Source organism: Budorcas taxicolor, chromosome 3 (genome assembly GCF_023091745.1).
Source record: "Budorcas taxicolor isolate Tak-1 chromosome 3, Takin1.1, whole genome shotgun sequence".
In the NCBI taxonomy this organism is placed as follows: domain Eukaryota; kingdom Metazoa; phylum Chordata; class Mammalia; order Artiodactyla; family Bovidae; genus Budorcas; species Budorcas taxicolor.
Window position 1 is genome coordinate 98,949,719 of NC_068912.1, and position 13,879 is coordinate 98,963,597.

The 13,879-nt window shown below is 51.0% G+C and overlaps 1 protein-coding gene across 1 annotated transcript; it reads right to left on the reverse strand.

The window, feature by feature from the left end:
* Nucleotides 1-8,346: 8,346 nt before the first annotated feature.
* Nucleotides 8,347-9,294, reverse strand: FOXE3 (forkhead box E3). Its single transcript, XM_052638251.1, has one exon. It carries the CDS (start codon nucleotides 9,292-9,294, stop codon nucleotides 8,347-8,349), a length of 948 nt encoding a protein of 315 aa, XP_052494211.1.
* Between the last annotated feature and the right edge of the window lie 4,585 nt (nucleotides 9,295-13,879).

Consider the following 13,879-nt stretch of genomic DNA (forward strand, 5'->3'; position numbering starts at 1 on the left):
TTTTCTCATTTGTAAAGTATCCAGGTAGCTAGGTTGGAGACAGAGACCAAGGAGATGTCCTGGCACTACCTCGCAGGGATTTATGGAACCTAGTACTCCAGTTGGAGCCAACTAGGAGTCAAGAGGCCTTGGTGAGGCTCCTTGCTGTCCTCTTCAACCTTGACATTTTGAGCATGCCTGCTCCAACCTGCCAAGAGAATGTACCTTCCCTGGTTTGTTTATGAGACTGGAGAGGAGCAGTTGCACCGGAGGCCTGGGATCTACTCGCAGACCTTCCCCTCCCTTCCTGTGTCACCTCAGATACACCTCTGAACTTCTCCCAGCCTCAGTTTCCTTATCTGCCATGTGAGAAGCGCATCTTCTCTTCTGGGCAGTCTGGATCCAGAATCAGGGCTCTTATAACTACAGTACTGTGCCCTATCTGTAACTCCAAATGTGAGCAATTGACATTCACAGCAATAATAACTATCATGTTTCTGTAGAGCCTGACCTTACCCAGGTTCTTGCTCTTCCCAGCCCAGGTCAGCCTGGCATGGTGCCATCCGCCGCGTGAGCTGATGTCATGTGTCTGGGATGACCTGAGGTTCCCTGGCTGTGGAGGGACTTGGTTTCAGCCCAGAGTTTGGCTCTCATCATCACATGCTTGCCTCTCACAAAGGGCTCTGCTTGATCTTCCCTTGTCCACTTCCTCCCACAAGGCTGAGACAACTCAGATTTGTATGATTAGAGGCAGGAAATGAGAAATCAAAGGCCAGAGAGGAGCAGATCTTAGAACGTGATTCTATGATCAGAAGAAGGGAGTCATGTTTGGGGTCTGAACGGAGAGGGCCAGAAGGGCAGATGGCAGTGTCTGGCAGGAGGCCTGGAGGTCCCTACACCTGCCAGTGATGCCCAGGGTTTGGGGGTTGGAAGGGAGAAGGCACGATCACCCTGTACAGATTGATGCCCAGGACACAGACCCACCAAGGGTGGAGGTGGCAAGTACCCAGCCTTCCCAAATCTAGAGACCAGAACATCTTTGGGAAGGCCACCGGGGAGGAGGGCAGTGAGGTTTGAGTAGGTGAAATTCTGACCACAGTCACTAAGAGTCCTTTTGTTAAATAAAAGAGGGCAGCTGCCAAGAATAGGGGAGAATGGAAGATCTGGGAGGGCTTCCTGGGGGAGGTGGAAACTGCAGCCCGTTTTTCTCTTCTAAAACAAATCACGGCGCTCCTCGTGAGCAAGTGCCTTTCAGAGACCTGAAGCCACCCTCAGCTCCAATTGGCATCCAAATGGATCCTAGCTTTCTTCTATAGATTTGCCGCTCAAATAGGTGCATACAAGGTGGCCAATAGGTGGCGCTTTTGTCTCCACAAAATTAATGAGCGCGACCAGGGGAGAGAAGGAAGCGTCCAAGAGGGAGGAAGGGGAAAACTGAAAGAAAAAGGAAACCAGAACCAGTCACTTGGCTTGGGAAAGTAGCTTTCAATATCAGGACTGTGGGTGTGAGTTGAGGGGACTGTATTGGTGTCTGGGGCTTTCCATCCAAGTTTCCATCTCCACGGGCCTCTCTCAGGGGAAGAGAATGACTTTGGTGTCAGGGGGACCTGGAGTCCAGTTCTGAGTCTGTTACTTTGCAGCTTGACCTGGGTAAGTCACTTAACCTTTATGAGCCTCAATTTCATCATCTATTAGGTGGAGCTAAGAATTCCAACAGGCTTCCCTGGTGGCTCAGATGGTAAAGAATTCTAATAATGCCACCCTGCATTCCTGGAATAAACTGGATTTGCTTGATCGTGCGTTTTTGTAATGCACTACTGGCTTTAATTTGGTGCTATTTCACTAAGGAGCTCTGCTGCTGCTTTCATGTGTGAGAATAGCTATACTTTGCATGTTCACTGCTTATCAGTTTTTGATAACATCATTAAGCAGATAGAATTGGGATGACGTCCATTCTTCTTGCATTCTGGAACAATTTATATAACTAGAAAGATAGGTTCCTTAATGATTTGGAAGAACTCACTGGCAGCGCTGGCTGGCCTGAGTGTTTTCTGGTGGGAGCAGTGGGGGAATGGTCTCTGTCAATGTTTTCTGCGTTCTACTGTACTAACATGTCTGTTGTTTGTTTAGTCACTAAGTTGTGTCCAACTTTTTTTGAGACCCCATGGACTGTAGCCCACCAGGCTCCCTTGTCCATAGGATTTCCCAGGCAAGAATACTGGAGTAGGTTGCTATTTCCTTCTTCAGGAGATCATCCCAACCCACAGGTCAAACCCACATCTCCTGCTAGGCAGGTGGATTTTTCTGAACCACAGAGCCACCAGGGAAGCCCCTATTAAGATTAGTTACTCCTTAAATTAGTCAAATGAAACCAGATTGTCTACTAGTCAAATGCCCGTGCCCCTCAAAGTTTCAGAGTGGGCATGTGAAGTGAAAGTCACTCAGTCGTGTCTGACTCTGCGACCCCATGGACTATACAGCCCATGGAATTCTCCAGGCCAGAACACTGGAGTGGGTAGCCTTTCCCTTCTCCAGGGGATCTTCCCAACCCAGGAATCGAACGGGGGTCCCCTATGGGGGCAGGCAGATTCTTTACCAACTGAGCTATCAGGGAATGGGCACGAGGCTGTGATTAAATGGGAAAGTGTGTAACCTCCATGGAATAGGATGGTTCTAGCCAATGGCTGCTTGTCTCTATACCTTTGTACTACTTTTCTCTACTACCATCATTACTGCTACCAAGCCACCATCCTTTCCTGCCTGGATACTGCAATAGCCTTTTAATTGGTCTCCCCACCCCACCGCAGTTCCCCTCTAACAGCATATCTGGGGCTATGAAATTTCCTTTCAGACTTTTCCTTTGACTGCATTGTATGGATTTTAATATGTACTATTCTCACTTTTATGATTTTATAGTCTGTAACTATAATTTTCTTCTAATTGTTGAGTTACTTAGATAAACGACTTAAATCTTCAAGTGCTTGTTTCAAAATCTGGTCCAAGAACATATTCTTATACAATCACAATTTTATGAACACTTTTTAATGTTACGTTTTTGTTTCAACAGTAATCTTAAGCACATTCATTTAAGTATATTGTGGATCACTTAAATGACCTCCTGATATCATAGGTATCAGAAAGCTGGTATTTAGAGTCTTCATTTGCATTTAATCAAGGAGTTCTTTAATCTTGAGATAAGGTAAAAAGTGATGTAGCCTTGATAAATAAGTGCAGTGTTTGGGCCTGTTGGTGACATGGCCTGCTACATGAACTTCATTCAGAAGAAAAAAAAATAATGGATGGATTTAGCCATCACACGGCTCAAGGCACACCAAACCCAAAGACCTACAGTGGGGCCATAACAGTCACATTCACGGTACAAGTGTTTCGTTTCAGCAAAACAATGCCTTTTTTTTACATTTGATTAATGTAATGAATTTGAATTTTTATTTTGTAGCTCTGTTTGAATTTAATTTATTAAAATACTTTGTTTTACAGTTATATAAGAGATACAAGTTTGAGGAATTTACACCTGCTTGTATTAAATGACATTATAATAAAAAATTAAAATCAATTCTGGAGGCCCACAGAGCTTTATTCCTTTAGGAGGAGACCACTTTAGCCCTCTGTATCCTGCAAAATCCTCCCCCTACCTCATACTTCTAGGTATTTCCCATGGGCTTAAACCAGCCAAGCCAGTCCCTAGCAGTAGAGGGTTCTCCATGTGGCCCGTTTTTTCTTCTGCCTTCCCAGGTGAAGCACAACTCTGAAGATTACCTGCTGACCTGTGTCCTTGCCAAGGATGTCACTTTCCTAGGTACTCAATTTTCTACCTGCCAGGGTGACAGTGGCCACTTTCTTGAGCTGAATCCCACAGGCCCTCTCAGCAGCTCAGCACCATCGCGGGCCCAAAGTCATTCTTTCTGGGGGTTCCAAATCCCCCTAAGTCAGGAAGCAACGCCTCTCAGCTCACCTATGAGTAATTCCTTATTCCTATAAGGAACTCAGAACCATTCCCCTAGCTTAACTCTCCTACCCAAACAAGCATCCCTCATTTCTATAACACCGAGCCTCCTTCCAAGTTTCCCAGTAGGTAGGTAGGGTAGGCGGGAAGTGTGTACTGAACCCAGGAAACAATCTCCCATTCCCCTCGTTCTCAACCACCTCTAAATAAAGTCTACAGAACACAGCTTTGACACAATCATTTAATTGTAAAAAGGGCACACTTAGCTTCTCATGCTAAAATAATCATCTTAATTTCAGATAATGCAAAAATTTCCCCCAAATTGACCTCGACTGAAACAAAAAACCAAAAGGGAAGATTGGAATCCCAGGAGCACAGGATCCAACAAAGGATAGAGATGGAGGGAATTCCAAGGAAAACAGTAAAGGGAAATTTCAGGGCCACATCTGGGCAGCAGACATGGAGCACAATCAGCCCGGTCTGAAGCTGGAGGACAGAAGGCTCTGGGAGAGATGCCCCCGGGAAAGGAAAACCACGACCAAAAGCAATGACAGGTTTCCTGATAAGTTTGACTTCGTGAAAAACTATGCTATTGGAAGATATGGGAAGAAGATTTAGCCACCGGTGTAAAGCTAAGCAAATGAAAACAAAAATATGGCAATGACTCCAGGAAAATTCAAAGTTGCACCAGAAGAAAAAAAAGGAAGAGTAGTCATGGTACACTAGCAACTTATTGGAGAACAAAATTTATATGGCAATAGCCATGTAAAAGGGCTTCCTTGTTGACTCGGGTAAAGGATTTGCCTGCTAATGCAGAAGATGCAGGTTTAGTCCCTGAGTTGGGAAGATACCCTGGAGAAGGAAATGGCAACCCACTCCAGTATTCTTGCCTGGAGAATCCCATGGACAGTGGAACCTGATGGGCTATAGTCCATGGGATCACAAAAAGTCAGACACAACTTAGTAACTAAACAGGAAGAAGTAATGTAAATCCTAGAAACTAATTTAACCAAACGTTGGTAATTTCAGATGGAGTTGGGAAGAGAGAGAGATTTAGAGGAAGTTAATCATTTCTGTTTTAAGACAGAATAGTATAAGCATGGAAATAGGAAAGGAGATCCAAAAGAGACAAATATGAACTGAAAATAGATGCTTCTAAGAAACCAAGCACAGGTCCTAAGGTCTTTGATTGCTATTTGACTTGCTAGGTTATATGATTGTTTCAATGTAATAAAAACAAAACTCAAGTGTTAAAAAATGTATCTTCAGAGTAAAGATGATATCAAGTTTTCTATAAGAATGAAGGGGTATTTGCTTAACATTTCTAAAGACTATTCAAATTATTTCCTCCAAAAAGAGGGTAGAGGAAATAATATTGAAATCTCACTTCTAGAAAAAAAAGTGTTCGGTGCTTTAAAGACAGAATTGAATTAGAGCCATTGCTTTGTTTTTTCAACACCTCCCAAAGTGTCAAAATTCTTAGGATGCTCTATGACATGTAGCTTTCCATACAATGAACTCTGTAAGGCCATAAACACTCTCATGTTTGTATCCCTATTGGTCTCAGAGCCCAGCGCAAGGTCTGGCACAGTCAGCCCTCCCTGATGTTGAATAAAGGAAAACTGAAGAAGCATTTTATAAATAAAATCGTTCCGACTTTCTAGTTCAGTATTTACCTTTCTGGTATTTGCATGCAGACATGTCTCATCTAGTCCCCACTATTTCAAGATCCCAGGGACAGAGACTTGTATGGCAAACAAGATTTGAATTCAGAGTTCAAGAAGCACTTCCCGACTTCAGCCAAGTAAGAAGGATCCTCTTCTTCCTGTCTGTGGAAATTTCTTGGATTTGGAAGGAATTTATCATGAAGTTCTGTGAGGCAGGAGGACTGTAACACCATTTGGAGCAGAAGCAAGTATGCAGTTTGATCTCCGCGGGGCTCCATTCCTTAGAGAACTGAGGGCGGGATCTTCCCTACCTGCTTGGCTTCAGGGAGGGGCGATTTTCTCATTGGACCAATGGGGACTCAGTCGCCACCTCCACGTCTTTCAGCTTTACTGCAGATCAGTGCGAGGGCGGCAAGTGAGAATGAGTAAGAAGGTGCCAAAGTACTGTCAGCCCAATCATTATTCAGTAAGTCAGGCACAATATTAGACACTAGGGATTCATTCATTCAGTCAGTCATCAAATATTAAGTGAAGGGCTGTTATGCATCAGGCAAATTAAATCTGACTTGCCCAAAGGGGTTAATAGCTGAGGGAGCAGGGTCTATCCAGAGCATTTCATACCAGACTCTGCATACCTACTGCCCTACCTCCAAAGAGGGCCTTCCCTGCCTTCTCGGATTTCCTGAACCTTCCCTGGTGGCTCAGAGGTTAAAGCGTCTGCCTGGAATGCAGGAGACCTGGGTTTGATCCCTTGGTCGGGAAGATCCCCCTGGAGAAGGAAATGGCAACCCACTCCAGTACTCTTGCCTGGAGAATCCCATGGAGGGAGGAGCCTGGTAGGCTACAGTCCATGGGGTCACAAAGAGCCGGACACAACTGAGCGACTTCACTTTCACTTTCTCTTCTACAATCTGCTTACTCTCTGTGCTCGCCCTCCATCGCTGCCCCCAGAGCTTTAAACTCTTTGATCAGGCACGTCCAACATGCAAATCACGTTCACCCTGGGCTCAGACACACTGATCCCCTCCCCCGCCCTTCCCCACACCTAATGCAGACCCTAGTAGACTGATAGCCCTGGGGCAAAGGAGCTGGGAAAAGCCTGACGCTTAGCGTTTGGATCAGCACCAAAAAGCAGGACAGGGTCAAAGGCCAACTCCCTCCCTCTCCTGCAACTTCTGAATGCTCAGTGCTGCCCTGTCCTTGGTGCTGGGGACAGTGATGAATCAGCTCAAGTCCCTGCTGCCCAGCTCCCATTTCAGCAGGGAAGTTAAGACAGGGTGCAGAATCCAGCTCCAGAAGTTCAGCAGGGCATGTATGGTTCTGCAGCCTGGTCCTACTCCTTAAAGTAGAAGTAGCCTTTTAAACTGAGCCCCAGCCTTGGCATGGTGCCTTTAGTCCAGAATACTGTGTATGCTAATCACCCTGGAATTTTGTTAAATTGTGGAAACCGATGATTCAGTGGGTCTGAGTTAAGATTCTGCATTTCTACCAAGTTCCCAGGTACCTGGACCACAGTTTGAGTGGAAGGCTGTAGGGCACTTGTTTCATTTCTCTGAGAACTGATTGATAGTCTCTTCCTCACTCACCCATAAGCTCAAAGCATGGATCTTGCCCATTTGTTTAGTGATTATATTCCCAATGCTTGGCACATTCAGTGAGTGCTTTTTGGAGGAGTAGCCATTGCTCCCTTATCTATGGGAGCTGGGAATAATCCCACACAGCAGACAAACCCGCTGGCCAAATACACTCACCTGCATGCCCCATCTCTACCAGCTTCTGCAGCAGGTGATGGATGGCATTTCATCAGGCCTACTATGAGCACAGCTATGGCTGAATCACATCCTAATCCTACTTCATGAACCTTTGCCTGGTAACTCACAAGGGGCTCACCCCATGTGGCAACCCAAGATCCTGAACAGAACTCCCCTACTGTCTCCCCAGACCACTCCCCCAAGTCACCAGCCAGCACACCAAGCCCAGAGGAAAGTTTCTTCTTTTTAATTAAAAATAATAATAATCTAGTAAGTCTCAAGTTTTTCAGATGATGGGGCAGCCTACTAACTCCTCCTGAAGTCAAGGAGCCTTTGGTGTTGCTTGTCTCAGAAATGAAGAGCTGTCCTGGGGTCTGGAGGAGCCCAGCCAGGTTCCAGTCTGTGTCAAAGGAGAGTGCTCTCTCAGTAGGAAACGGAACGGACAGGTAAGTGGGAGTCGGGGACAAGCCTGTGGGGGGAATGAAGGGACAACGGCCAGGGAGTCACAGACCTAGGAGTCTGGCCTCTAATGTGTTATTAAAAAACAAACAAAACACCCAGGGGAGGTTAAAGACCAGTTGGGAGGCGGTTTGAGATCGAAGGTCTGACTTCCAAAGGCTTGAAGTTCACCAGAAATTCGAGGTGGGGGCTCACAGGTGGTTCTCCAGGATCCCCAGACACGGGACCCAAAATAGTGCAGGGGTCGGGGGCGTGCACAGATGAGGGCTCACAGTGGAGGGAGAAGAAATGCGGGCCTTACAATTCGGGATGGGGGATGGGGGGTTAAGTCCAGTGGAGAGATGGTGCGAGGTTCCCCAGGGATGAGGGACAGCGGCGGGTGAAACAGCTGTGCTCAGTCCACGAGGCAGAGCTGGGGAGCTCCGAGGTGCGCTCTAAGGCACGGGTACAGAGATTGGGGCTCCCAGGCAGTGCCCCTTCCTGGGGAAGAGGAGCCCGGGCCGCCCCCCGCCGATAGGAAGGGGGCTCACAGGTAGCGCTCCAACCCAGGCGCGTAGCCCGGCGGCCGCAGGTAGGCCTCCCCCGGGCCGAGGGGGCCGAGCGCGGTTCCCGGCCCTGCCAAGGCCAGCAGCGGCTCGGCTGGCAGCGGGCCGGGGCCGGGGCGCGTCGCGGGCAGCCCCAGGCGGTCGGGCGGCGGTGAGTAGAGCGGCGGGGAGGCGGTGCAGGGCGAGAAGGCGGCGTCGGGGGCCGCGCAGCAGGGCGGCTCGGGGGCGCCCAGCCCCGCCAGCTCGGGCGGCAGGCTCACCAGGCTGTCGACGCTGAAGAGGCGCGCGGGCGGCGCGGAGCCGGGGGCGGCGGGGGGCGGCGGCGCGAGCAGCGCGGGCCCTGGGCCGGGCGCGTAGGGCGCGTAGGGGAAGGGCGGCGGGCCGGCGGCCGGCGGCGGGGCCGGGAGCACGGGCAGCTCGGCGCGCTTGAAGCGCTTGCGGCGCCGCAGGAAGCTGCCGTGGTCGAACATGTCGGCGGCCGCCGGGTCGAGCGTCCAGTAGTTGCCCTTGCCCGGGTTGCCCGGCTCGCGGGGCACCTTGACGAAGCAGTCGTTGAGCGTGAGGTTGTGGCGGATGCTGTTCTGCCACTTGCGCGGGCTGTCGCGGTAGAAGGCGAAGCGCTCGGTGATGAAGCGGTAGATGGCGGCCAGCGTGAGGCGGCGGCCCGGGGCGTGCGCCAGCGCCATGGCGATGAGCGCGATGTAAGAGTAGGGAGGCTTCCCGCGCTGCAGGGGCCGCCGCCGCCGCCGGCCCGGCCCGGGCGCCGGCGCGGGCTCCGGCTCCCCGCGGCCCGCCGCTGCGTCCTCGGGCTCCGGCCCGGGCTCGGCTCCGGCGAGCGGCGACGGCGGCGGCCCCGACGGCGCGACCGAGGGCGGGGCCGGAAAGCCCGAGAAAGCTGCGGGCGGCTCCATGTCGCTGCGCCCAGTCATGGGAATGCGGCGGGCTGCCCGCGTTCTCGGAGAGACCCGGGCCGCTGGCCTGCCTTATATGGACACGGCCCCCTCCCTCTGTGTCCCCAGCCAGGGGCGAGGGCTCGGACCTTCTCCGCTGGCCAGCGCCTCCCCCTTTAATTTGCCTTCCCAATCCTCTTACAAAGTTGACAGTTCTCTCCCCCATCCCCAGCCTTTCACCCCTCCCTTGGCTCTGTCCCTTTGGGTCAGTCTTTCCCAGACCCAGCCTCATCCCTTCTCCATCTCCATTGGGTCAGCCCCTGGTCCAAACCCCATCACACCAGACTCAGTCAGCCCCCTTCCCTTTCCTCTCTTCCCTCAACCTCCACCCCTTTGGGTCAATGCCAATCACAAATCCATCCATTCAGAGCACTCTCTGGGACCCTCCCCATCCTACGTCTCTCAGCTAAGTCCTGTAGCCTCTGTCGGTCTCTCCTAGTACCCCTCCGCGTCCTTCCAATTCCAGCTGGGGCAGAGATGAGAGCCGTCCAGAGCCAACTTGCCAACCCTCAGCATCCTAATGCTGTGCTGGTCAAACCCACCCCAGGACATTAGACAATGGAGAAAGGTAGGCTGGGGGGAAGGGAAGAGCAGGAGGCAGGCTTTGTCAGGGGAGGCTATTTCCTGGCTCCGGGGTTAGCATCTCCTCTCTCTGCTATCTCCCCTACAACCTTGTCCCATCCAGGCCAGTAACCTTTGAAAAAACAAAATTGTGAAAAGCAATCCAGCCAGCAGATTTGGGAACCGGAGAACTGATTACTTTAAATCAAGAGCCCCCTGGAAAGTCTGTAATTTGGAATTGCCTTCTGGCTGCCTCTTCTCCATGCATCTTCTGTTCTAGAAAAAAGGCTCCCTTTTTCACACCCTCACATCATGCACCCTGGGGAGACGCACAAAACACAGACACACAGCCCAGAGTTCCAAGAAGCAGTTGCTGGTTCAAAGAGAGACCCCCAAGGGCTTCCACAGACGAAATCTGAGAGCGCTGCTTACTGGCTCAGAAAAGCCAGACTCACATCTCACTGGGGAATGTTCTGGCGGGGTGCGTGCATGCTGTCTCTTCAGTTGTGTCCGACTCTTTGGGACCCTTTGGATTGTAGCCCACCAGGCTCCTCTGTCCATAGGATTCTCCAGGCAAGAATTCTGGAGTAGGTTTTCGTGCCCTTCTCCAGAGGATCTTCCGGACCCAGGGATTGAACCCAGGTCTCTTGTGTCCCCTGCATTGGCAGGTGGGTTCTTTACCACTAGTGCCATTTGGAAAGCTCCAGAAATGCCAGCCTCACAGCTCATTGGGGAAGGTGGTGATGAGGAGGTTCCTTATTCTTTATTAAAATCTATCTCTAGGAAATACCACCACCCACCACATTGTTCAAAAGAGATGCAACCCTGAGCCTATTTCAGGAAACTTTCCCAGAGTGACAGGAAAGCCAGACTTGGCTTGGAAGGAACTAAGGGATAAAAGAGCCTTGTCTTTAAAGAGGCTTGTCTGTCCTGGAGATAAGCAAGTTCAAGGGAGCAGGGATGAGACTAGGTAAGACTACTGAAGTGGCCCGAATTTAAGGGAGTGCTCACTCTCAGGGTGATACAAGTGCAGGGTCAGCATTTGAGAGCCAGTGCCTCCTTAAATTTGGAGCCCTAGGTGTCTCACCCCAGTTCTGGCTGCTGTGGAGTGCCCCTGGGTACAGATGCTCGAAGGTAGCTACAGCAGCCAGAGGGCCTAGGGCTTCAAATTCCAAACTCAAAGCTCAACAGCCCACTCTCCCAGCTCCAATCTCAGCAGGTAATATAACAGCCACCATTACTGAACATTGTGTATGTGGTAAACACATACATTAGCTCACTTAAATGTGAATACCTTGTGAGGTCGTACTATTATTATCCCTGTTTTGCAGATAAGGAAACTAAGGCTTTGAGAGGTTAAAAGAAAGACTTCCCTGACTTCACATAGCTAGTAAGTGGCAGGTGAGATTAAAACCCAGAGCTCAGTGCACCAGCACACCATCATACCATGATATTTTAAAGCTGAGACTATTGAAATAATTTACTCTAGAGTCCTTCCAGCTCTCACAACTTCATCTGCAAAATTGGTGCCTAGCCTCTCTCTCCTGACCTCCAAGTCAGCATATCCAAGTGTCCATTTAACATGACGCTCAACCCAGTGCACCCCCAACTCCATCTTCCTCCCCATCCTGCAGTCCAAATCTCAGCCAATGGACCCCTTGCCCCTTACCACCCAGATCAGAAATATTGGGCGTCATCTCAGGCTGCTCCCTCCCCCATCACTCCCCACATCTGAGCAATCTGCAAGTCGTGTCAATTCCACATGGATCCAAATCCGTCCTTCCTTCCGTTCTCCTGGCCTCAGTTTCACCCACATCATTGATCGAGCACTTCTGTACCATATCCTTTGCCAGTGCCCAGGGGAGGCAGAGTGAAGAGATGGACACCCAGACAACTACCAACCACTTTGAGAAAGACAGGCAGAGAGGACCGAAAAGCAGAGTGGAAGGAGAAGACGACACTCTAGAGAGATCTAGAGACAAGCACCCTCCCGCCGCAAGTGAAGAATCAGCCTGGTTTACACACGGAGAGACCCCACCTCAGCCCACTCTCCACCTTGCATCCTACTGCCTGGCACAGGCCTTGGGAGCATAAGATGGTGCAGCCACAGTGAACAGCTCACCAAAGAGGAAGGCAAGACAAGCAGCTGCAGCAGCGGGGCGCCTGGCTCCAAAAGCCGAGTGAGTGTCCAGGGCCAATTGCTCGTTTGAGCCTGTTTCCTCACCTGCCGAAGAGGGACAATGATGGACCCTGTCGGTGTTGTTATAAGATTCAAATGAGATCATGTATGAAAGTGCCTGGCCCACCCTGGCACCAGGCTTTTTAAATAAGAGATTTATTTTCTACTACACACCTGGCATTTCTGGTATTAAACCAGGAAGGGAAGGAGAGAGGCAGAGCCACAGAAATGGTTTCAGCACCTGCGTGTATTCAGCCAGGTGCAGCAGAATGCTGCAGCTCTTCTCAGGCAGGAAACCAGGGCCACTGTCTCCCCTTCCCTTAGGGCTGAAGCCCCCCTCCAAAGACCCCTACCATAGCCTCCGGGGGTCGGGAGTAGGTTGTAGGAGAATGACTCTTACTACTTCCCTTGGCAGGCTGAAATTTTCTTGTACTATCAATTTTCCAGTCCATGTGTCAAGTCTGGGACACACGGTGTATGTTCAGTAAGTGATACTGAATGTGTGGTTGGCTGAGCTACTCTTGGGGAGAGTGGGGGCAGGGAGCTGGGCCAAAGGGGTGAGAACCCAGACTTTTCCAGTTCTCTGTGTCTGCCTGGCCCCCTCCTTTGGGCCTGCTTCCCGGAGCCAAGCAGGCCGGTGTCAGGGGGTGGCCCAAGGGCTAATCCTTGTTTTCAGCGTGGCTGGGCCCTCTTTTCACAGGCCCTGGGCCGGACGGGATGCGGCTGAGCATCCGGGCATAAGATGGCCAGTGAAGGCGGCCCCTTTCTCATGGGCCTGGATTCCAGGCGGCCCAGCGTCTGAGTGGAGCCCCTGGGGCGGGAGGAACACAGTGGCTGGGCTGGGCAGGCCTTTGTCTGACCATGCTGGGTGGATATTCAGGCTGGCAGGAGGGATTAATGGCCAGGGATTGGCCCTGGGGCCGGCCTTCCCACTGCCCTTTAGAGGCCAAAGGCCCAGGTCAGGGCACACAGTGTTGATGGCTCCCTAGATAGGAGTGGAAATTCCCACCCTGTCCAAAGCTGTTAGCATCAGCCCCCAAGGCTCCCTGCCCCCAGCCCCACCTCTGCAGAGGCACCATGAGCCAAGAGGGGCTTCGAGGCAAGGAGCAGAGGGTGGGGGCCAGAGCTTTCCAGCCACTCTGCCTGGGAGAGAGGGCTGAGGCTGAAAGTTACCTTGGGTCCTTGCTCCAAGATTCACAGCCCTAAGAGGGCCTCCAACTGCCTCTCCAGAGCTCTGGAGAAAAAGAGCTATGTTAACCCAGTGAGGGTCCAAAGGACCAGCCTGAGCTGTCACTAGGCCCTGAAAAGCTTCCTAGAATATTCTTCAAATACCCTAGTTTGACGGAGAAGTTACTGGCAACCCACTCCAGTACTCTCGCCTGGCAAATCCCATGGACGGAAGAGCCTGGTAGGCTGTGGTCCATGGGGTCTCTAAGAGTCAGACACGACTGAGTGACTTCACTTTCACTTTTCACTTTCCTGCATTGGAGAAGGAAATGGCAACCCACTCCAGTGTTCTTGCCTGGAGAATCCCAGGGACGGGGGAGCCTGATGGGCTGCCGTCTATGGGTTCGCACAGAGTTGGACACGACTGAAGCGACTTAGCAACAGCAGCAGCACCCTAGTTTGAGACCACTCTAGTCATTTATTCCTAAAGCCCTCCATCACAGCTGCCACAGAACCCGTAGCCCAGAGGCTGAAAAGGGGCTTAGGAACTCAAGGAATTCTTGGAGACACCCCCACCCCAGCCCTGACACCCAGGGATCCCAAGGGCTGCTTCAGGGCCTCCTCCCTCTTACCTTTAAGACCAGAGCTGCCCAAGAT